This window comes from Anolis sagrei, chromosome 4, assembly GCF_037176765.1.
Source record: "Anolis sagrei isolate rAnoSag1 chromosome 4, rAnoSag1.mat, whole genome shotgun sequence".
Lineage (NCBI taxonomy): Eukaryota > Metazoa > Chordata > Lepidosauria > Squamata > Dactyloidae > Anolis > Anolis sagrei.
The window spans coordinates 39591377-39615210 of record NC_090024.1 but is presented as its reverse complement, the minus strand read 5'-3'; the positions used below and the strand labels follow the sequence as shown (position 1 = coordinate 39615210).

General features: G+C 42.3%; 1 protein-coding gene across 1 annotated transcript in view; it reads right to left on the bottom strand.

Moving 5' to 3' along the window:
• TPD52 (tumor protein D52) overlaps positions 1-23180 on the bottom strand; it is a 77670-nt gene extending 54490 nt beyond the window's left edge. The window contains exon 1 of the mRNA XM_060775526.2: positions 22871-23180. Coding sequence (XP_060631509.1) covers positions 22871-22904 — 34 coding nt within the window. The 5' untranslated portion in view covers positions 22905-23180. The remainder of the gene's footprint in view (positions 1-22870) is intronic.
• Between the last annotated feature and the right edge of the window lie 654 nt (positions 23181-23834).

The following is a 23834-nucleotide window of genomic DNA, read 5'->3' as shown; positions in this document are numbered from 1 at the left end:
CACATCTACGTATTCCTTGCCTATGCAAACCCTGTGGAATACATGGGATATCCATAGGTTGACCAATGATTTGAAGGTGCATACATGCACATAAACACAAAAATGAGAAGAAGCAACTTTATACCATACTATATAGGATCACAAACAATTGAATCATTCTTGGGAATGATATAAATATTCTTTTACAGGACTTTCTTCTGTTAACCTGACATCCCAGCTAACTATATGGCCATGTTCTAGAGGCATTTCTCCTGACGTTTCGCCTGCATCTATGGCAGGCATCCTCAGAGGGTGCCTCACCCTCTGAGGATGCCTGCCATAGATGCAGGCGAAACGTCAGGAGAAATGCCTCTAGAACATGGCCATATAGCCCGAAAAAACCCACAAGAACTGAGTGATTCCGGCCATGAAAGCCTTCGACAATACATCCCAGCTAACTGTAAGCAGGTACTTGGGCACCTCTTCTCATATGAAATGTAACACTCAGCTTTAAAGGTCCTTCACTCAATGCAATGAAACCTTCTCAATATATGGCTCTTGAGAATTGAACTTCAATTCCCATCATACTTCAGCACTGTCTATACCAGGCATGGGCAACCTTGGGCCTTCCAGATGTCTTGGACTTCAACTCCCACAATTCCTTACACCAGTAGGCTATTTGGAATAGTGGGAGTTGAAGACCAAAGCACCTGGAGGACTCAAGTTTTCCCATGCCTGGTCTATACTGTCTAGACTCTAGTGGTTCCAATCCTATCTGAAGGGTCATAAATCGCTCATCGTTGTCCCATTTCCTCGTGTTCTCTACATTTAGGAGGTTTACTATTCACTTTCATAGCATACAGCAGTACAAGTGAAAACAAGGTGTTACTTAGCTGAATCAGTTAACAATTTTCATAGGCTGTATCATGAGGTCTATTGCATGTGAAAGATGATTTCTGCCTTTCATAGGACTGACATTCAAAAAGGCAGTAGTATAAGCATTTAGTCTGTAGTACAAAGAAATAAAGATATTGTGCGCATCCAGGAAAACCTGAGTGTTCATCTGGCATTAATCTACAAACAACCCTCTTATGTAAAGTTTATACCATTGATGTCTCTTTTCCAATTTTAGGAACTAAAGAAGAGAAGAGAGAAGCAGAGATGGGAGAGCGACCTATACTATAGTGTATATTTAGATAAAAATTTAAGAGGATTTTATGTAGTAGAGGATTATCTTCTACAAAGAGCTACAAAGTTTGATTCTGAAATGTTGTTTTCAAGCCGTTGACGAGTCTCTACACTTAAAGAAAATGATTATGTCAGTAAAGCACTGACAAAAATATTGCTCCTATGTAAATATATGCAAAATTGTGTTTTAAGTAAAACCGGAAGAGCACATGCCCTATCATAGACCAGCGCTTCCTTCCTCCACCATAACCTCTACAGTACAACCTCAATATCTGTGGGAGCAGAACCTACAACTCCATTTACTTCACTTACAGGTTTGCAGGTCTCTATCACTTTCTAGGTTCTCCAGTATGATTACGCATCAGCTAGAAGCCTTTCATTTCAAAAAGACTCTCTTTTATCTTGTTTCATATTTCCATGGTAAATTCAGGAATGTGTCCCACAGGATATGACCATCACACTGTATACACTGGAGCCTCTGGTGGCGCAATAGGTTAAACCCTTGTGCCAGCAGGACTGCTGACCAAAAGATCCATGGTTCAAATTGGCGGAGCAGAGGGAGCTCCCTTCTGTCAGTTCTAGCTTCTCATGTGGGAACATGAGAGAAGCCTCCCACAGGATGGTAAAACATCCGAGTGTCCCCTGGGCAATGTCCTTGCAGACAGCTAGTTTTCTTACACCAGAAGTGACTTGCAGTTTCTCAAGTCTCTTCTGACACACAAAAACTGTACACATAACATTGATAACTGAAGCAAAGATACATCTGAAAAACCTTTTCAGAATGTGCCGCTATTCTCTAATGAGCCCTTCAAAATATTTTTATCTGTGCCAATTTAACCATTGCTTCCATACTTTTTAAAGGCCTTTTTTCGGGGGGGGGGGGTAGTCTTTACATCCAATGCCTGGGCTTATACATATGAAATATGAGGTCAAGTGATATTTGTTGACAAAACAAAGAGACCTCACCCTTGCCTGGCCATCGTGTTGTGTGCCTTTGGGAATCCCTGAAGGATATCCCAGCTTTGGCCATAGAACCACAAACACAATAATTTTGGCACAATAGTGTAAATAGTTTTCAGTTCTCTGGGTACAAACATGAAAATGAACTACTTTAAAAATCACCTGAATACAAACAAGTGTTACAACCAGTATGTGGATCAAAAGCAGGGGGAAATACACAATCCACAAATAGCCGCTTATTTTCAGAAAAGAAGAAATGCACGATGGCAATTCCATGTTCTGCAGTTTCCTATTGAATATACCCAAATGTCAGGTTCACCTCCATCAGAAAAACTATAAAATACATCCTAAGACTTTCCTAAATATGCAGATCTATTGAATTATTGTATCCTCCAGACAGAAAAACAAGCAATACATTCGTATATTTACAAATTCCCCATTTCTAGCTACATTTTGAAGAAGGTAGCCACAACTCATGAGGACCTAGAAAGAATCTGCTGAAAGTAGATTTTTCACAAAAGTCTTATCACACAGATGTTTACTTGTTTGGACAGAGTGCCATACTGGGTATATATTAAATAACAGAGCTCCACCTAGTGGGTTTACTCTATCCATGCTTCTTTGCTCAAAAAAAGAAAAAGCTTTCGCTGATGTCTATACAGACAGCATAAACATACCAGAAGCTAGAGACCAGAACTCAATGGCATTTGCAACGCTACTCAGATTTGCAAAGGTTAAACTGGGAGTAACACATAGTTTTCGTGATACAGCTGAATCCTACTGTATAGTTGCTGGCGAGGAAGAAAGGGAGTTGCAATCTAAAAACTTTTAAAGGTCCACAAATTTCTTATACTGACTAGTAAGTTCCATTAATTTAATTGATATATTCTAGTTCAGGCTAACAATTAGACTCAGATTTAAAGATGTTTCCATACAGAGGACTACTAGCACTGTGGGGCAAGCTATGCTGAATAACCAACCCCTTTCAGCTAACCTTTATTTCCTTAATGGTATGATTTTTCATTTTTGTGTATTTCACATTCTTTTTAATTATTTTTTAAAATCAAAATGATACAAAAAAAAGCAACAATGCTAATAACCATTCTCAAACAACATGAACATAACAAACTAAAGATTTGTTTTACCAACATATAGCTCTATTCTAATTACATGTACAGTATTCCCTCACTTATTGCAGCTGATCAATTCCAGGACGAACCGTGATAAGTGAAAATCTGCGAAGTAAGGACGCTCCGCTCACTCGGCAGTGGCCTCGTCCTCTTTGCCGAGTCTGCTGCTCGCCGCCTCAGAGGCCCTTTGGCACCAATGATGGCACTGCTAGGCTGGGCTGAGGCCTGGTCTGAGGTCTCAGCCCAGCCTGGCAGTGCCGTCAATGGAGCCCAAGGGGCCTCCGAGGCGGTGAGCAGCAGACTTGGTGAAGAGGACAAGGCAATTGCTGAGTGGGCAGAGCATCCTTACTTCGCGGATTTTCACTTATTGTGGTTGGTCCTGGAATGGATCACCTACAATAAGTGAGCCTCCCCACTCAGCAGAGCATCCCCACTCAGCAGCAGCTTCGTCCTCTTTGCCGAGTCTGCTACTCACCACCTTGGAAATCCCTTGGGCAAGTTGACGGCCTCCAAGGCGGCGAGCAGCAGACTCGGCAAAGAGGATGAAGCCGCTGCCGAGTGGGCGGAGACAAGTGTATGGCCTAGCTCCTGGTTCCCCCCTCCTCCCCCCCATGGCTCCACCCCCCTGGCTTATTGCGGACACAGTGAGTCCGCAATAAGTAGACCACATTATAGCGAGGAAACACTGTCATTCTAAAATACATGCATATACAGTGGTCTCTCGCTCCTTCACGGTCTGCTTATCATAGACTCACTGTTTCATGGGTTTTTTTATTTTTTTAAAAAAAGAATTTTGCCCTCCTTACCATCCTCATCCTCCTCCTCTTCACCACCTGGAGCCTCTTGCTGCCACTTGGGCCCCATGCAGCATTGCAGTAAGAGGCCCAGGTGGCGAAGAGCAGGAGGATGAGGGAGGTAAGGAGAACAAGGGGAGAAGAAGAGCCACCCCCTTGCCTCCTTACTTTCCTCTTCTTCCTCCTCGTCGCCACATGGGGCCTCTTGCTACTGCTAGGGCCCCGCGACTGAGGAGGGGTTGCGGGGCCCAAGCAGCGGCAAGAGGCCCCATGCGGCGAGGAGGGAAGGTGAGGGGGTGTCCCTACATCGCGGAATTTCACTTATTGTGGGTGGTCCAGGAACGCAACGCCTACAATAAGTGAGGGACCACTGTATACTTAATGTTTAAAAAGGATTTCTTGCTTACCTTTTGTCAGTTTCTCTATAGTTTAACATTTCTCTTAACTCCTATATCCAGCAAGATGTATGGAGTTTTGTTTTGGTGGTAAGACCAAAAAAGACAAGATAGTCCTGGGAAAGCACTAGGATGTTACAAGTGGCAGATAACACCAGCTGGATCAAAATGCTAAGTTTTACAAATTAAATAAAATTACTTCGCAGTATATGACTTGTTTGGAAAGGAATGCAAAAAAAGTTAAGCGATCAGTTGTCTTAGGCTGCTATGCCAAAAAAGGAGAACCTATCTTAGAGATTTTATTTCACATAAGCTTTTGTGCATTCCAGCTCACCTCATCAGTTGCATACAAGATATATGTTCAATAACTGGACTATTCTGTGTTATGTACATGGCAGGGCGAGTCCATGAAATTAATAACTCCAAATGATCCTATCTATGCCAGATTTCTACCTATGTTCAATTCAGGCTCATGCTTGTCATAGCAGCTGCCATGGTGCCTATCAAAAATCCAGAAATAGCACATTAAGGAAGCAACCATCTTCTATCTCCAGTATTGAGCAGCACACTTTCTGCTTCACAAACATTTGCATTTTTAAATACAGAGCCAAATGTGTCATTTTCTTCACGTTCCAGAAGTCACCTTATTTTTTGATAGGATAAGACTCAAAGATAAAAGTTCAAAGGAAAAATTAAACACAACTGTGCTCTTTGTGAGTCATACCACAAAGTATTCAGAAAGTGAACAGCATACATGGCAATCAATTTATGCAGGATACAGATTTTGTATGTGCCCACACGCCCTAATTTAAAAGTTTTAACACAGTGAAGAAAATTGAAGTAATACATGCAAGATGGAATTTGCAATCTTAACATAAAATGCACTCCACCTTTAGTTTCTATTGCTTCAACATTTTCGCCAGAGGTTATGAACCCTGAGGCACTATGGCACAATTACAGCTTGAGAGACTTCTTTTGCTCTCAAATACTCATTTTCAAAATAGAAGTAGAATAAGTGGCAGGAGTATGGGCACGCACAAATATTTTGTATTAAGTATAAACCTATGATAAATATGGGCCCTCTGGTGGCAAGAAGGTTAAACCGCTGAGATGCTGAATTTGCTGACCAAAAGGTTACTGGTTCTAATCCTTGGAGTGGGGTGAGCTCCCACTGTTAGCCCCAGCTTCTGCCAACCTAGAAGTTCAAAAACATGCAAATGTTAGTAAATCAATAGGTACCACTTCTGTGGAAAGGTGGTTATGCTGGCCGTGTCAACAGACAACGCTGGCTCTTCGGCTTAGAAATGGAAATGAGCACCACTCTCCAGAGCCGGACACAACTAGACTTAATGTCAAGGGGAAACCTTTACCTTTTATTCTAAAAATGAATAAGTCCAGCTCACACTAAAGACAGTTCTGGTATCCGCTCTTGTGAGAAGAAACTAGTAATTTTGTGGAGAAGCAGAAAGCTACAAAAGTGAAAAGATTGATGTTTCTTTAAATTGGGGCTTCTAAGAATGCATCTACATAGCAGAATCAATGCAGTTTGACACCACTCCCATGGTTAAATGATATGGAATCATGGGAGCTTTAGTTTTAGAAGGCTTTAGCCTTCTCTGCCAAAGAGTGCTATTGCTTCACTAAACTACAGATCCCTGGATTTCATAGCATTGAGACATGGTGCTTAAAGTGGTGTTAAAATGAATCAATTCTACAGAGCAGATGAATCATAAGTCATTTTTTTTTAAGGCAGCATTATGAAAAAAAATACCGAATGCACTGTTGTCACTATACAATTTAATTTTTTTAGAATTCATTATTTTATTTTTGTAACTTTGGTTGTATTTATTATTCTGAGTAGCCTTGGTCAGCAAAGGTGATCATACTGCAGATAAGTATTTCACTCTAGGCGAATGCACTATTTTGTTTATATTACCTATCTATAAATCACCCTTCTTGACCAAGGCCACCAACATAGTGCATACCAGGTATCCCACTATAGGCCATTGCACCATTAATACACAAGACCCCCCAGTGGTGGAATGGGTTAAACCCTTGTGTCGACAGGACTGGAGACTGACAGGTCGGAAAGCACAGATGAGCTCCCTCTGTCAGCTCCAGCTCCCTATGTAGGAACATTAGAGAAGCCTCCAACAAGGATGGTAAAACATCAAAACATCCAGGCATTCCCTGCGCAATGTCCTTGGAGATGGCTAATTCTCTCCCACCAGAAGTGACTTGTAGTTTCTCAAGTCACTCCTGACATGAAAAAAAATTAATACAGCACAGTGCATTTTTTTGTCAGATTTCAAGAGACCAGCTGAAGTCAACCATAGTAATCTACTGTGTGATCTTCAGCAAGTCTTATTCTCTGTCTAAGAAGGAACAAAGAGCCAACCTCTTGTGAATAAAGCTTGCCTTCAAAAAATACTCTTCTATGACAAGGTCACCATAAGTCAGTTAGCTTGAAGGCATATAAAAACAAACACAACTAAAGCTCCAGCATCACAAAGAGAATGTCATAGATTCATGGTGTAGTAGATATACAGTCACTCCTCTGGTCACCAAGGGAGGATTATATGATACACTGAGGCCTAAATCAATACAACTGAATCCTTTTTATTGGAAAGCTCATTTTTCTCCATCTTGTCAGTTATATTCTGAAAACAAATTACCCTTAATGCAAAATGAGATTGCTCAATAATATCAAGGAATGTAGTCATAAGATATTAATCAGTGCTACTAAAAGCTAGCTTGTTCCATTGAATAGTTGCCATAAGTCTAAAATTAAGGACTAGAGTTAATTAGGACTTTATGAAGTAATTTGTTCTAGGATATTGAAACACACAGCGCTGTAAAATCATGAAAGTTCCCTTGCTTGCTAGGCATCTCTAGTCTTTATTCTCCCATTAAAAACTACCTAATTTGTATTCTAAAATATTTCTTCTCCAACCTTTATCAATAAAACTAATGTAACTATAAACTCTAGTAACTAATTAAGCAAAAAAGAAGGTTTTTGATAAAAGCCTTTTTGATCCTCCATATACTTCCATTGATAAATAGCAAATGTTCTATCCAGCATGATTGGCTATGGGATTGTGTAAATCACAATCCAAAATATATGGAGGTCCAAAGATTTCCCTCCACCGGAGTAAAGAACAAAACAGAAAGAGATATTATTTATCATTTTTAGGCAAACTGGAAGGTCTTAAGCTAGTTATGAACAAATTATAAGTGTGAGATTAGTTGAGTCCCCACGGAGGCAATGGGTTAAACCCTTGTGCTGAAAGGACTGCTGACCAAAAAGTCGGCAGTTCGAATCTGGGAAGCAGGGTGAGCTCCCATCTGTTAGCACCAGCTTCCCATGAGAGAAGCCTCCTACAGGATGATAAAACATCCAGACGTCCCTTGGGCAACATCCTAGCAGATGGCCAATTCTCTCACACCAGAAGTAACTTGCAGTTTCTCAAGTTGCTCCTGACACAAAAAAGTGAGGCTTATCAAATTTGGATGCTATAACACAAAGATTCTCTCCTTTGTAAACAGGAGAACTTTCTTTCCCAAACTCTGGTTTTTAAGATGTTTGGATTTCAGTTCCCAGAGTCCCTGATCATTGGCCAAAGCATCTGGCCCTTCAAGGCATTGAAGTTCAAAACACCAGGAGAATTAGAATTTGAGAATTACTGTTTTGCAGAGTACCTGGAGAAGGACCTCTTTGGAACATCAGAGGATTCAGGCAAAGCAAAGTTTCCTTGGATATTTTAGTTTCAAATTATTTAGGACAATATGCATTGGCTAGACCTCTCAGCTATTAAGTCAAAAGAGACCGCCACTTAGCAGCAATTTGCCAAATGTTTATGGAAGATGTCCATCTGAGTGGCCTTGCTGGCTTGTAGAAATACGAGAGCAGTGGCTCAAAAAGTACTATTTCAAATTTCTGCTTCACCTACATTGAAGGACAAATCTCAGGCAACAGAAACCGCAGGAGGAAGTTGCTGCACATAACACTGGCTCACTTTTGTAAAGGCACCCATGAGGCCCTTGCTTTAGAAGTTATTAGTGCTGGGAAGTGTTCCAAAATTCCCACTTTATAATAAGCACATCTTAAAATGTGTTTGAAGAAAGAGGATAAATCTCAGTACTGGGTAAATCTACTTTTGCCACGTTGATTTTACAAAATCAGAATGTGAGCACTGTGAAACTGTGTAATCTTGACAGATACAAGTATTGTAACACTGAGTCACAGATGCAACAATTCCAACTACTCAAAAGATTCAACCTTTTGATATTACTGCCATACAAACAATTATACATTCCCAGAGTCATCTGAGGTGCTAGAGCCCTGCAATGCAAATTTCCTTTTGGTACATAGTGGCTGCATGTTATTCTCTTGTATACCAAAAACAGCATGACTCTAATCACTAGGTCACAGCAAAGTCACATGAATTACCAACATTAATACAGATTTAAGGCACTATTTGCTTGCTAGGCTTGTTCTGCTTTTATCCATATCAAACTATTACTATTATTAGAAAAGTTAGCAAGGCAAATTAGTACATTGTCATATAACTATAACTAAGCCTCCGAAAGAAAAAAATTGATGTTGGGCATCCTTTCCCTTAACTCAGTAGTTCTCAATCTGGGGTCCCCAGATATTTTGGCCTACAACTCCCAGAAATCCCATACAGTTTACCAGCTGCTAGGATTTCTGGGAGTTGAAGGCCAAAAACATCTGGGGACCCCAGGTTGAGAACCACTGCTTTAACTAAAGAAAATATGTGTGTGTGTGTGTGTGTGGATGTATGTGTGTATATGTGTGTGTGTGTGTATGTATGTGTGTGTGTGTGTGTGTGTGTGTGTGTGTGTATATATATATATATATCTTTTATCAAGATATTTAAGAGACTTCTGTGACTGTATCTTTCGTTTTACACAATGGCATTGTTTTGTAGTCCATTCAGCCACGGGTAATGGAAATGACAAATAACAGTTTTGCATTTAACTATTCATTTGTCCATCACTGAAAGCCAAGAATTACATGCATGGGAACCAGGGTTGGAAAAGACACCAAGGGCTATCCAGTCCAACTCCCTGCCATACAAAAATACGCAATCCAAGCATTTATGACAGATGGCCACTCACTCTCTGTTTAAATATGTCCCCAGAAAGAGATTTTACCATGCAACTGAGCACCCTAGCAAATGGTGAAGTATGACCATTTGCATTTCTTTCATCAGCTTGCCTTGCTTGGCAGCAGAAGACAGAAAAACCAAGATTTTGAATGAAACACCATGAAATCAGGTGGCTGCATTTTTGTTAAACAGAAGAGATTTTCAGTACAAGGAGTGCCTTGTGTTGCTTCAGGTTGGTTTCCTCTGAAATACTCAATCAATTGCCTGAAATATTTTAATGTATAGTTAGTAGTCCGAGTTACAAACATCTGACTTACAAATGACTCACAGTTAAGAATGGGGGGGGGGGGGTGAGACAACAAGAAGTGAGTGAAATCTACCCCTAAGAAGGGAAATTCACTCCTGAAAGTGTTATCATGGGGAAAAGGTGTCTCCACTGAGGCTCTCACCAAGCCTTGCTTCTACAACAAGCCACATTTTTCAAAATCCAGTTATCACAGGGACAGAAAGTGAGGTGAAATCTTCTGAATAGGGACACATGCAGCAAAACAAAACACAGCAATGTTATTCAGCCTTTCCTATGCTATCCAAATGTGTGTGTGTATGTGGCTTGAGTTATGAGTTATACACTTTATATGTACTTTTAAAAGGTACCTGTTCCGACTTACACACTAATTCAATTTAAGAACAAACCTGCAAAAGCTATTTAGTTTGCAACTTGGGGACTGCCTGTAGTCAGAGCCAAAGGCCTGGACAGTTTCTGGCAACTGGAATAAATTCAAGCAGTAGCAAGTGATAAAGGGTGGCCGGGGGGGGGGGGGGGTGATACACAGCATCAGCTCTGCTGAATAGCCAGGCTCCTCCCTCCACCGGCTGTCACCTCGCAACAGCTGCCACACCATCAAGTTGCAGTGAAGGCAGAAAGAGAAAACAATCAGGGCCTTTCCACCAGCAACCACTTGTCCTTCTCTCTGTGGAACCAGTGTCCGCTCCAGCTGGTCATATAAGAACTTTGCAACAAGCCACCAGTGCCCACCTTTGTTTTCCTCCCCTTCCTCCTTCTCCGTTGTTTTACTTTTGTGGTGAATATTTTAGATTTGAAATCTGAAGTCAGAGATTATTATTGATCTGAGCAACTTTTATTGATTACACTGCTCTTAAGAGTATTTTTTTTGTTTGACTAGAAGGATAAGTAATTTTTAAAAGCTTCTGAATGACAAAAAGATCAGACACTCCATCATTCCACCTGAAGGAGCAAAGATACGATAGCACATAAACCCATTACAAATGCCTGTGTATTGAATTCTCAACATTGTGGTTTTGTGCCTTCAAGTCTGTTCCACCTTAAGATGACCCTATCATGGGAGTTTCCTGGCAAAATTTGCTCAGAGAAGAGTTGCCTTTGCCTATCTTTGAGGCTAAGATAGCGTGACTTATCCAAGGTCACCCAATGGGTTATCACTGCTAAGTGAGAATTTGAATCCTAGTAGTCCAATATTCAGAGCCCCCAATGGCACAGTGGGCTAAACCGCTGAACTGCCAAACTTGCTGACCGAAAGGTCACAGGTTTGAATCTGGGGAGCAGGATGAGCTCCCACTGTTAGCCTCAGCTTCTGCCAACCTAGCAGTTCAAAAACATGCAAATGTGAGTAGATCAATAGGTACCGCTCTGGCGGGAAGATAACGGTGCTCCATGCAGTCATGCTGACCACATGACCTTGGAGGTGTCTATGGACAACACCGGCTCTTCAGCTTAAAAATGGAGATGAGCACCACCTCCTAGAGTCAGACACAACTAGACTTAATGCCAAGGGGAAACCTTTACCTTTTTTAGTCCAATATTCAAATCACTATGCCACACTAATGCAATATTGCTGCCACATATGTAATGTATGCACTTCCATATCCTCTTAACTTTTACATCAGTGCTTTTCAAACTATGCCCTGTTAAAACTTCTCAACATTACTGACAATGTACCAGCATTCAACATATACACTGCCAAGTTCTCTTAACTTCTCAAACAGTGCTTCTCAAACTATCTACTATAGCAAACCCAATGTGCTAGTTGAGATAAGATATCTAAGCCTGTTGTGCCTTAGTTTGCTGATTCAAAGCATTTTGCAATTGCTTTGTGCCATGATAGTCTTTTAGCCCAATGAAACTTGCAGTCTTGAAAGCCATGCTTAATTTCTTCAAAAGGCATGAATCCTCTACTTTTCGTTCTGGTAACTCTGCCACCCAAATGCATTCATACTGATAAGTAACATTTTGAAACAGCCCTCTGTCGAAGCTTATTCAGCAGAACACCAGCTCTGCAAGGATGAGAAAATGAGGCAGGCACTTCACAGTTTTCTTATTCTGTTGATGCAGCATTTCTAAGCTAATCAATTGTAGAAAAGAGCAGGTTTGTAACAGGTATATAAGCTGTTCTTGTTTGTTTGTTACCAAGGGTTTGCCATCTTTAGATTTTGGCGCACCCAATTATGCAGCTGTTTTATACAAAACTTCCTTGCTCTCGTGAGTTATATTTCTGACATTGGAAAACCCACAACAGGGAGCCAATACAAAATTGATGCCTATAGAGTGCAACTGTTTCTTTCTGGAAAGTTTGTTTTGTCCTGGGGGGAGGGGAGGCAAAGCAGAACAGATTTTTCTGCCTATCAGTGCCAAATAGATGGGTAAAAACTGGAAGTGTGACATAACAGATTATGTGAAAATAAAGCTAAGTTTTCATAAAGCTCAAAACACTTCCGGGTCCAACTTACCTGTCCAAACGTATCTCCTTGTATGAGTTTACTAGAACTTAAAGATTATCTGGGAAGGCTCTGCTCTCGGTCCCACCCTCTTCACAAGCACAATTGGTGGGCATGAGAGATGGAGACTTCTCAGTGGTGGCCCCTCAGCTGTGGAACTCCCTCCCTAGTGCCATCAGGCAGGCCTCATCCCTTCTACTTTTTAGAAAAAGGTTAGACATGGCTTTGCACACAAGTGTTTGAAGAATAAGTGACTACAAGCTTCGACATGGTTTGAATATGGATTATGAACAAGGATCTTGGACGAATGGAACTATGTGCTATTTTAATCTGTTGACTGTTTTAATACGTTTATTGACTAATTATTAACAGTTTTAATAGAGACGTATGTTACTGTTTTTACTGTTGATTTTACAGGTATTGAATTGTACTGGTATTGTAAACCGCCTTGAATCCCTTGAGGGGGAGAAAGGTGGCGTATAAATGAAGTAAATAAATACATACATATATGAAAGGTACAATTTTCCATATCTATGAAATTACAACTCAAACTGGTGGACTGTGAGTCAGTGCTGGTCATCGCAAACATTCAGGAAAAAGCAAAGGCTGTAGTCAGTGGGCAGAAAATGGTGCCAGTCTGTCATGGGGGGGGGGGGGTATTGTGTGATGGGCATGCATATGCTGCTACCTAAATTGATGGACGACAAGGCATTCCACTGAGATCAGTCTTTCACTACTACTACTACTATAATAATAATAATAATAATAATAATAATAATAATAATATACTTTATTTATATTCCACCATATTTCCCAAGGGGACTCAGGGTGGATTACAGTATACATATACAACAAACATTCAATGACGTTATACAATTAACAAAGACAAACAGTACATAAACAGAGGTAAAGGCTTCCTATCTTTTTCATCTCCGGCATCTGGAGGCTGTGCTCAACTGGCCACCGGGTGGGGGTGGAGGGGGCTGGTGCTGTCACTCCAGCTTCCCTGCCGAGGAGCTTTGTTGTCTTTAGGCACACTCCCGATTGAATTGCTGGCATGTCTGCTTTTTATTACCTCCCTGCCAAAGTGGTATCTATTTATCTACTCACATTGCTATACAGTTAGATCCCTGTAACTGAGGAACCATATCCACAGTTTCACTTACCTATACTCAGGAGAAAAATAGCATTTCTAGGAATTTGCTATGCCCTCTAGGAGTTTTTATGATATATTTGCTCCAGTCGTGAGTGCACCGGAGTAAAAAAAAAAAGAAAAAAGGATCAGAACCTAATTTGAGAACAATAATTACTTTTTGAAAATCTGTTCCAGCATTTAATACTGTTACATACAAAGAAAATAAAATATAAATGCAAAAAATGCCCCCTCACACAACAATCTAATTCACACATATTCTCTGGATTTGCTATAGTAATAGAAGAGGTAACTTTGTTCTACTGTTACTGCTTTTTAAAAATTAGTGGCAGCAACGTGCAGAGAAGGCCAACTTCCCCTCTATCAATGGAAAGTAACAAAAGTGACATCAGCTAATAAATGTAAACATTAGGTTAACTTTTTTTTTTAAAAAAAGAAGACACAACTTGTTTTGCAATAGCCAGAAATAATCTGTTGCATACTAATGGCTTCAAATGAAGCCAAGGTCCAATAGAGAATAGTATAGGAGACTGGTGGCAAACCTATAGCACACGGGCCAGAAGGAGCACAAATTACCCTTTTTCCTGGAACACACACAGTCACCCACACCTGCACCCCATCCCACTCCCACTCACTTTGACACTCTCCTTGCTCACCCAACCACTTGCTCACTCGCCCTCCACCTGTCCATCCGTCTTGAGGGACAAAGAAGAGAAATAAAGGGATGAGCATTTTATATGCGCTGCAAACACACTTGGAAGATCTTCTACTCATATGGTGTGGTTCCTTGAATATATTCCTGCAATGGGTGACTGAACAAACAGGGAAAGTTGTAGGGACTGCATATACAGGGTAAAGGTTTGTAGGAAATCCTTACTATGGTATCTTCTAAAACCACATTGCTCTAACACAGTGGTTTTCAACCTGTGGGTTCCCTGGTGTTTTGGCCTTCAACTCCCAGAAATCCTAACAGCTGGTAAACTGGATGGGATTTTTCTGAGTTGTAAGCCAAAACACCAGGGAACCCACAGGTTGAGAACCACTCTCACAGTGGTTCTCAACCTGGGGTACCCAGATGTTTTTGGCCTACAACTCCCAGAAATCCTAACAGCTGATAAACTGGCTGAGATTTCTGGGAGTAGTAAGCCAAAAACATCTGGGGACCCCAGGTTGAGAACCACTAACAGAACATGTTGTAGGAGCTTTAAAATGCTATGTCTGAAGTGGTTTAAAATGCTATTTTTTAACAATGGGTACCTGTGAAAGATCATATGCATACCTTCAGTGGACATCGGGGTGGAAAGAGAGAGTGAGGAAACACATTCCCAATCCTCTTCCATGCATTATACACAATGGGTGCAGGAGAATTTCTCTGCAAGGCTCTCTGCAAGTAGAGCCTACTAGAATCAAATTATGAACACCAAGCATTAGGTATGGTTGGCATGTCTGGTTTCTGGTTTGCAGAATTAGATTTCCATAAGCATCTAAAACCCAACAGACCCCTTTTATCCCAAGGTGCTTTATCTTCTGTAATCTCCAAACTTCTCTCAAGCCAATACTAATCACTTCCAACAATTTCATACTTTCCTCCAAGATTGTGATACACATTCCCAAGACTGGGGTCATCCAGGAACAATAAGATTCTTTTGACATGCTACTGACCCTTAAACACTCAGCACTTTTCAGTGAAGCCATGGTGATAGGCTTCCTTGATTAGTGTGAATAAGCCTAATTAATTAACAAGACTAAGCATACTGTGTCACGCTAAGCCTGGAAATCAAGAATAATTTTAAAATATCTTCCCAAGCCAGTTGCTTGCTCCAAAGGAAGAGATGCAATCAAATGAAGAAAGTACTGAACTGATAAACTACAGTTTATTATAAACTTCCAAGTTAAAATTAGAATTGTTTCTATTTACTGCATGTATTCAAAATATTGTTCAATCTTAAGCTAATACAGCAACAGGATGATTACACAGCCAAATTCATATAGAAAGTTAAAGTTATACCACTGACAGAAGAAAACAACAACACTGACCAAACAGTAGCGCATAATGCAAATAATTTTTTAAAAAATAGACAAATAGTACAATCCTATGTGTAAGACAGCTCTTGAGAACAGATATAGCACTGAGTTTCTAATTTACTACTACCCCAATACCAATCCTTTTTGCAGTGTTTTCAAGATACAATTACTGATTAGTGTATATAAAAATACATAAAACTCAATTGGCACTAACATACCCTTAAACTGGGCAAGAAACAAAGGTCATTTTCCCATCTGTCCAATGAATCATGCCAGTACATATTAGTGTGCCCAAAATGAGACAATAATCACTTCCAGATGCCATTTTGGTTGATTTTAGAAAGTTTCATATCACATCAATAATTACAGCATTCAAACATACTGAATTCTGGGTCCTGTAGTTTAGAAACACTTAAATTCCCTGGTAAATATCTTTACTGCACCAAACCAGAACTCTTGATCACCAAATGTTATTCTCAGGATTCCATCAGCATTGCCTCCAAAAAAAATCCTGCAAATCTCTTGGGAAGACAGATGTGCTGGAAGAAACAAAGACCACCAGCACTGAAGCGATGCTCCTACGCCATCAACTTCACTGGCATTCGGACAATGGACCACCTTGTCCAAATGCCCTATACTACCAACTCAAGAACAGAAAATGTAACATTGGTGGTCAGGAAAAGACATTTAAAGATGGGCTTAAAGCTAACCTTAAAAACTCTGACATAGACACCAAGAACTGGGAAGCCCTGGCCCTTGAGTGCTCTAACTGGAGGTCAGCTGTAACCAGCAGCACTGCAGAATTCGAAGAGACATGAATGGAGAGCAAAATGGAGAAACATGCCAAGAGGAAGGTGCATCAAGCTAACCCTGACCGGGACCGCCTTCCACCTGGAAACCGATGTCCTCACTACGGGAGAACATGCAGATCAAGTATAGGACTCCACAACCACCTATGAACCCACCGGCAAGACACCAGACTTGGAGGACTATCATCCTTGGGCTACAAGGAATTGCCTAAGTCCTTGAGGATTCACCCCAAACGAATGTGATATCAAACTACTATAACTCTGAGGAGCACAACATTCATTCAATATGCTATGTAAGTATATCAAAGGTTTTACCAGACTCACAGGTACATTTAGAGAAAACATAAAAGGCTGCCTTTTCAGAGACTGCTCCTAGGGAATTCCATTCCTAGAAAGGGTAAACTAACATGCTAATTTTTCAGGAGAAACAAGTCTTAGCTAATGGCTGGACATTTATTTTCCCCACTCCCACACAAAATAAAGTACTGGAAATGCTTTCTGAAATGGAAATGTTCTCACTGCTGTATTGTTCTATGGAAGATTCCTCATCACAAATGGCTGGTCTCTTACATACAACATCCCCATGCACTTCAATCTGTTTATTTTATTACTTGATTCCCTTACAAGTAGTTCTGCTGGAAACCCAGTTGAAGAAGGAAAACTGTACTCCCTCCTGTTCATCGTCTGCTGAAGTCACAGAGTACATCTACACTGTAAAATTAGTGCAGTTTGATACTACTTTAATTGCCATGACTTAATCCTATAAAATTCTAATAGTTGTATTCTGCTGAGGCATCAGAACTCTTTGGCAGAGAAATCTAAAGATCTTGCAAAACCGCAACTCCCAAATGCCACCGCCCTGCAGAGAAAACAATAGCATTTCCCTGGAAACACTGCTTCTTATCAGTGCATCCCATCAGATGAGGTAGGAAAAAATTTCCTTGGATCAGATTGATCTGCAATTCGCAGATCTTTGTGGCCACTAAGTTTGTGCATTTTGACTGAGTCTTGATCCATTTCTGCTGATCAGTTTTTGTTAGGCCACTGAATCCATTTTTGCGTGCCTCCCGAAAACGGATGGGTAGCCAAATAGTCATTTTCGGTCCACAGCCAAAAAATGTGGCTAAATTCAGCCCACTGCTGGCAATGGGGGGGGGGGGGCTTCTCAGGCTCCTCTTCCTGTCATTCGGAATGAAAATGATCAGACTTGGAGGACACATCTACCACTGTTAGCCAACCAAGTTTCATAATGTTTGGGTCATATCCTGATTTTTTGGAATTTATTTTCTTTTTAGCGCACAGAGAGAAATATAAATAGAAAGAATTTGTTTGCAAAGGAATGAAATTACAGGTAGGTAGGTAACTAGGTAGTAGTTTTTTGAGAATGAGGCTTTTCTGTTTGTTTGTCGGGATTATTATTATTATTATCTTTTAAAAGTATTTTCTGAAGGAGAAGAAGGGAGGAGAAAAAGAAGCTGAAAGGTGACTTAAGGCTCTCAGAGCCACCCAAAAATTTTTAAAGAAAAGAACACCAAGAGCAAAGAGATGTTCTTTCTTTCTCACAAGTCCCCAAACGTGTGCACGCACCCCATCCATCCATCCCACACTTTTCCCAACTCCCAGTCCCACTACATAAAAAGAATCAAGAAAATTAAGGAAAATCAAAAAGATTCAATGCTAGAAAGAGGCCAGGCCAAGGTAAAAAAAAAAGTTGAGAGGGAGTGCCAAAGCAATCAGACTGAAGCACCTCTCTAGAGCCAGGACGTAACTGAGAGCAATGGAGGTGCTCACCCCATTAAATGGAGCCCCCGGTGGCGCAGTGGGTTAAAGCTCTGTGCTGGCAGGACTGAAGACCGACAGGTCGCAGGTTCGAATCCTGGGAGAGGCGGATGAGCTCCCTCTATCGGCTCCAGCTCCTCATGCGGGGACAAGAGAGAAGCCTCCCACAAGGATGACAAAACATCAAAAAATCATCCGGGCGTCCCCTGGGCAACGTCCTTGCAGACGGCCAATTCTCTCACAACAGGAGCGGTTGCTCCTGACACAACAAAAAAAACCCCATTAAATAGACACAGCTTGCATAAGACATCATGGTATTCTTTTATTCTGATTGGCCCAACAGGCAGGGCTCATAGGGAAGCCCCATGTAGCCTCTCTGTATGCCGCATGATGCCGAATAGAAGAGGAGGAGCCGTGAACAGTTGCCACATGCCTCGTTTTGGCAAAAAAAAAAAAACCAAAAAAACATGGCGGCTGAGCCCTTATTGTTACAGCCAGCCAAATAAGCCAGATTGGCCAAAGGGAACCAACCAAACCAAATCGTGCACAAGCCTAGTGGCCACCATTCCAACTGGTTCCTGGGATGCTTGTGTAGGTATCCTGCAGTGAACCAGTTCTCTTTAAATCTACTTTCTCTGAGAAAGTGAGTAGAAACCCTTCCTGAACGAGCCCTGCAGATGAAACACCCATTATATGGCCAGAAGCAACTTGTGTTGTTGCACACAGAAATAACAGGAATATAAAATAGGAACAGCTCATGGAATTGGAATGTCACATTTTAGGATAAGGCACCCCTCAGATAAAACATAGATCGCCTATTATCTAAAGAGGGAATCGCAAAAGCATCTGCCAACCTCTTACTAAAATCAATGAAGCAGTAAGATTTTGAACAATAACAGAACTGGAGTTTTACTGAATGATGTTGTTATAAAGAGATAACACTGATAGTCATCAAAGCACAGAGGAAGACAGCTTGGCCTAGCTTCAGACGCTTTCAGATATGCCCTTGAAGCTGTGGAAAGAATACAGTGACCTGCAGTACCAAAAAGGCTATAATTTTTTTAATAACGTGGACTACACCACACGACAGTTCATGCTATATTTGTAAGTTTTTATGGTGTTATCGGACTCCAGTTTTTGCAGCAATGAGCTACTGTGACGACGACTAAGGTTCATTGTCAAGATTGCTGTGAAGTGACAATTATGTCCTTCCTCCAGTTCTTGGCACAAGCCAGAGAAATGCAAGGAGCAACCTCTGCCTAGCTACTGTTTGAAACCCTTCTTGCTTCTGTGACGCCTGATAACTCATTGAGAAAAAAGCTATCTTTTTATGCTACACAACTGGTATACATGGTCACCATAAGATCTGTGGTTGCTATTGATCGCTTGAAGACATGTTTTTGTATGACAACTGCTATGAACATTTCTTATGCTTTAGCAGAATTCCCAGTCCCCTGCTCAATCCAGCGGAAGCAGAGGAAGGCTTCAAGGAGGCACGTTCAGGCATTTCTCTGTTTTCTAGTCACACCCCTCCAGCCTAATATTATTTCAGCCACAGGCGCTGAGAAATTGGGAAACCAGAAGTGAAGCAAGAGAAACAAAGGACATTTTCAGAATATAACACAAGAGTTGTACTGGAATCAGAGCAAAGGTTGGTCTGATCAAATTGATTTGGTCACAGTTGAATAACGGGGCAGATTTTGATTTGTTTTGCAAATTCATTCTACTTCCTTTTCCAAACACTCAAAATTACAGAAGAACATGCAATGCTCCAGATGCTTTCAAACTACAACTACCACCTTCCATCACCACTGCCTGATGGAAATCAATTCAACATCCAGAAGGCCACATGTTTCCCCAATCCAGTTCTATGAAAATACCTTCTATTTTGTCTATTATTTGGGCTTAAATATACACACAAAATGAGGCATCGGTATCACCATATGGTGCAAAGCACTTCCCAAATTGGATGTCCAGTGCTCCAGAAAACACAAACAAGGGGGAGAAGTGATCCTCTCAAAGACAAAACTCTAGGGCTCCTGCCAGAAGACCACTCAGGCAAAAAAAAAAAGTGCTCATATATAAACATACATCTCAAGCACAACAAGAATAAATAGCTTACCACATTTGGAAATGAAGAAACACTCACTATTTCAAGGGGAGGAATGCAGTGTAGTGCTTTAGAGTATTAAACGTAAATGTTTCCCCTTGACATTAAGTCTAATCGTGTCTGACTCTGGGGGGTGGAGCTCATCTCCATTTCTAAGCTGAAGAGCCGTTGTTGTCCATAGACACCTCCCAAGGTCATGTGGCTAGCATGACTGCATGTAGTGTTATTACCTTCCTACTAGAGAGTTACCTATTGATCTACTCACATTTGCATGTTGCAGAAGCTGGGGCTAACAGTGGGAGCTCACCCCCGTTCCCCATATTCGAACTGCCGACCTTCCAGTCAGCAAGTTCAGCAGCTCAGTGATTTAACCAGCTGTGCCATCAAGGGCTCTGTTTATGAGCATTAGGGACTCTGAAAAACAGGATTCAAATCCCCCGCTCAACCACAAAACCCCACTGGGTGATCTTGGGATTTCAGCCCTGAAAACACCAGTTTGCCTTAGGGCAGTGGTTCTCAACTTGTGGCTCCCCAGATGTTTTCACCTTCAACTCCCAGAAATCCTAACAGCTGGTGAACAATCTGGGATTTCTGGGAGTTGCAGGCCAAAACACCTGGAGACCCACAGGTTGAGAACCACCACCTTAGGGATTGCTCAAATCTGAAACAGGCCTGAATGCAAACAACATATGTCTGGGAGAAGAGTGAAAGCTTTTGAGTGACAAGTAAAGGCCGGTTAGGAAAAGAAAGATTTGTGAAATGGAATATTCCGCAGGAGGAAAACCTAGACATTCTGCCCAGGCTTGTGTAGTTTGGTTATTTTAGATCAGCTGTCCAAGGTATGGCTTTCCAGATGTTACTGGAATGCAACACTCATTGTACAGCAATTGAGGGGAATAATAGGGGCTTGCTGTGCAATAATGGCAGGGTCACAAATAGACCACTCTGATCTACAACAATTGAACAGTGGGTTGCTGTGAGTTTTCCGGGCGGTATGGCCATGTTCCAGAAGCATTCTCTCCTGATGTTTCACCTGCATCTATGGCAGGCATCCTCAGAGGCTGCGAGGTCTATTAGAAACTAGACAACTGGGGTTTATATATCTCTGGAATGCCCAGGGTGGGAGAAAGAACTCTTGTCTGTTTGAGATAGGTGTGAATGTTGCAATTGGCCATCTTGATAAAGGTTTTCCCCTGACATTCAGTTCAGTTGCGTCCAACTCTGGGAGTTGGTGGTCATTTCTATTTTTAAGCCGAAGAGCCGGCGTTGTCTGTAGACACCTCCAAGGTCATGTGGCTGGCATGACTGAATGGAGTGACATCACCTTCCTGCCGGAGTGGTACCTATTGATCTACTCATATTTTGCATGTTTTCGAACTGCTAGGTTGGCAGAAGCTGGGGCTAATAGCGGGACATCACACCACTCCCAGGACTCGAACCGGTGACCTTTTGGTCTGCAAGTTTGGCAGCTCAGCACTTTAACCCACTGCACCACCTTGATTAGCAATTAATAGCCTTGCAGCTTCAAGGACTGGCTGGTTGCTGACTGGAGCAGCAGTGCTTTGAATGCAATTTTCCTGCTTCTTGGCAGGGGCTTGGACTGGATGGCCCATGAGGTCTCTTCCAACTCTATGATTCTATGGAGGAATCCTTTGTTGGGAGGTGTTAGCTGGCCCTGACTGTTTCTTGTCTGGAATTCCCATTTTTGATAGTTGTTCTATTTTTACTGTTATGATTTTTTAAATAGTAGTAGCCAGATTTTGTTCATTTTCATGGTTTCCTCCTTTCTGTTGAAACTGTCCACATGCTTGTGGATTTCAGTGGCTTCGCTGTGTAGCCTGACATGGTGGTTGTTGGAGTGGTCCAGCATTTCTGTGTTCTCAAATAATATGCTGTGACCAGGTTGCTCTGTGCTCTGCCATGGCTGACTTGAAGTAGTCTGCAGTGCCTTTGGGCAATACTGTGTTTGGGCAATGCTGTGTTTGGTGGTCCCTATGTAGACTTGTCCACAGCTGCATGGTATACGGTAGACTCCAGTTAGGTGAGAGGATCCCTCTTGTCCTTTGCTGAGCGAAGCATTTGTTGGTTCATCAGGTGCCCGTGGTGTGGCTGACTTCTCTGGTTCTTTTCCCTCTCAGCTTAAGCGGTTGTGGGGGGAAAGGAAAGGGCCTGAGGCTGTTAGGAAGGGTGGGCGTTGGAGTCCAAAACATCTGGAGGGAAGGCCCAAGTTGGCCCGTGCCTGTTGGTACAGTGTGGGTGCGCCCTTGTCCCTCTCTTGCCAAACGCCTCGTCACGCCTCCTTTTCCCTCGCTTCCTCTCTCCCTCCTTTCCTCTCCTCCTTCTCCCACCTGCCTCCCAAAACGCACTTTTTTGGAACCCTTCCCGGGTTGCCGGGCTTATCTTTGCACACCATCACCCCCCCCCCCCCGGTCCCTTCCCCCATCTGTTGCCAAAGAAGAGAAAACAACCCCCCTCCTGGGAAGCCAGCCGAGCCTCCCTCCTTTCTCCCTGGGCGCAAAATGCAAACTCAGCGCGCGCCGCTTGCAAAGGAAAGGCTGGGAGCAAAAGCAACATCACAAAACACAACAACAATAGAACTGGGGAGGAAAGCGAGGAGGGCATGGGAGAAGGGGAATAGGGTGGGAGGACTGGTCTGCCTTACCTTGCTGGCAGCTGGGGTCCATTTCTGCAGCCATCTCGCTTCTTCCTCCAAGAAAAAAAAGGGCTCAATTGGTGGGCAGGACTTAGGCAGGAACGGGAGGGGGGCCGTCGAAGGGCTGCTGCTGCTTCTCCTCCTCCTCCTCCTCCTCCTCCTCTGCAACCGCGCCGTCCCGTCCTGTCTCCGCCTCTCCTTGGGCTTGGCTTTCCCCCTTCCCTTCCCTTCCCCTCTTCGCCCAGGAAAAGGGCGGCTTCCCTCCGGCCTCCACGTCAACGGGGCGGAGAGGAAGCCACCTGACCGCCGGCGAGGCTGGAGGAAAGGAAGGAAGGGAAGGAGGGAGGGATGAAGGAAGGAAGGAAGGTGCACCGCCCAGGTACCGCCTCAGTCTCTCCCTCCTTCTGTTTCAAAGGGGTGCAAAGTTGGAGGGAGCAAAAGGTGTGAATTTTCTGTAGGTCATGGGGGTTCTGCCAAGTTTGGCCCAATTCTATCGTTGTTGGGATTCAGAATGCTCTTTGATTGTAGGTGAACTATAAATCCCAGCAACTGCAACTCCCAAATGTCAGAGTCTGTTTCCCCCAACCCCCACCAGTGTTCACATTTTGGCATCTTCAAAATTCCTGTCAAGTTTAGTCCAGATCCATCATTGTTTGAATCCACAGCACTCTCTGGCTGTAAGAAAACTACAACTCCAAAACTCAAGGCCAATGCCTACTTAACCCTTCCAGTGCTTTCTGTTGGTCGTGGGAGTTCTGTGTGCCAAGACTGGTTCAATTCCATCATTGGTGGAGTTCAGAATGCTCTTTGATTGTAGGTGAACTATAAATCCCAGCAACTACTATTCCCAAAGGTCAGAGTCCGTTTCCTCCAACCTCCACCAGTGTTCACATTTTGGCATCTTCAAAATTCCTGTCAAGTTTAGTCCAGATCCATCATTGTTTGAATCCACAGCACTCTCTGGCTGTAAAAA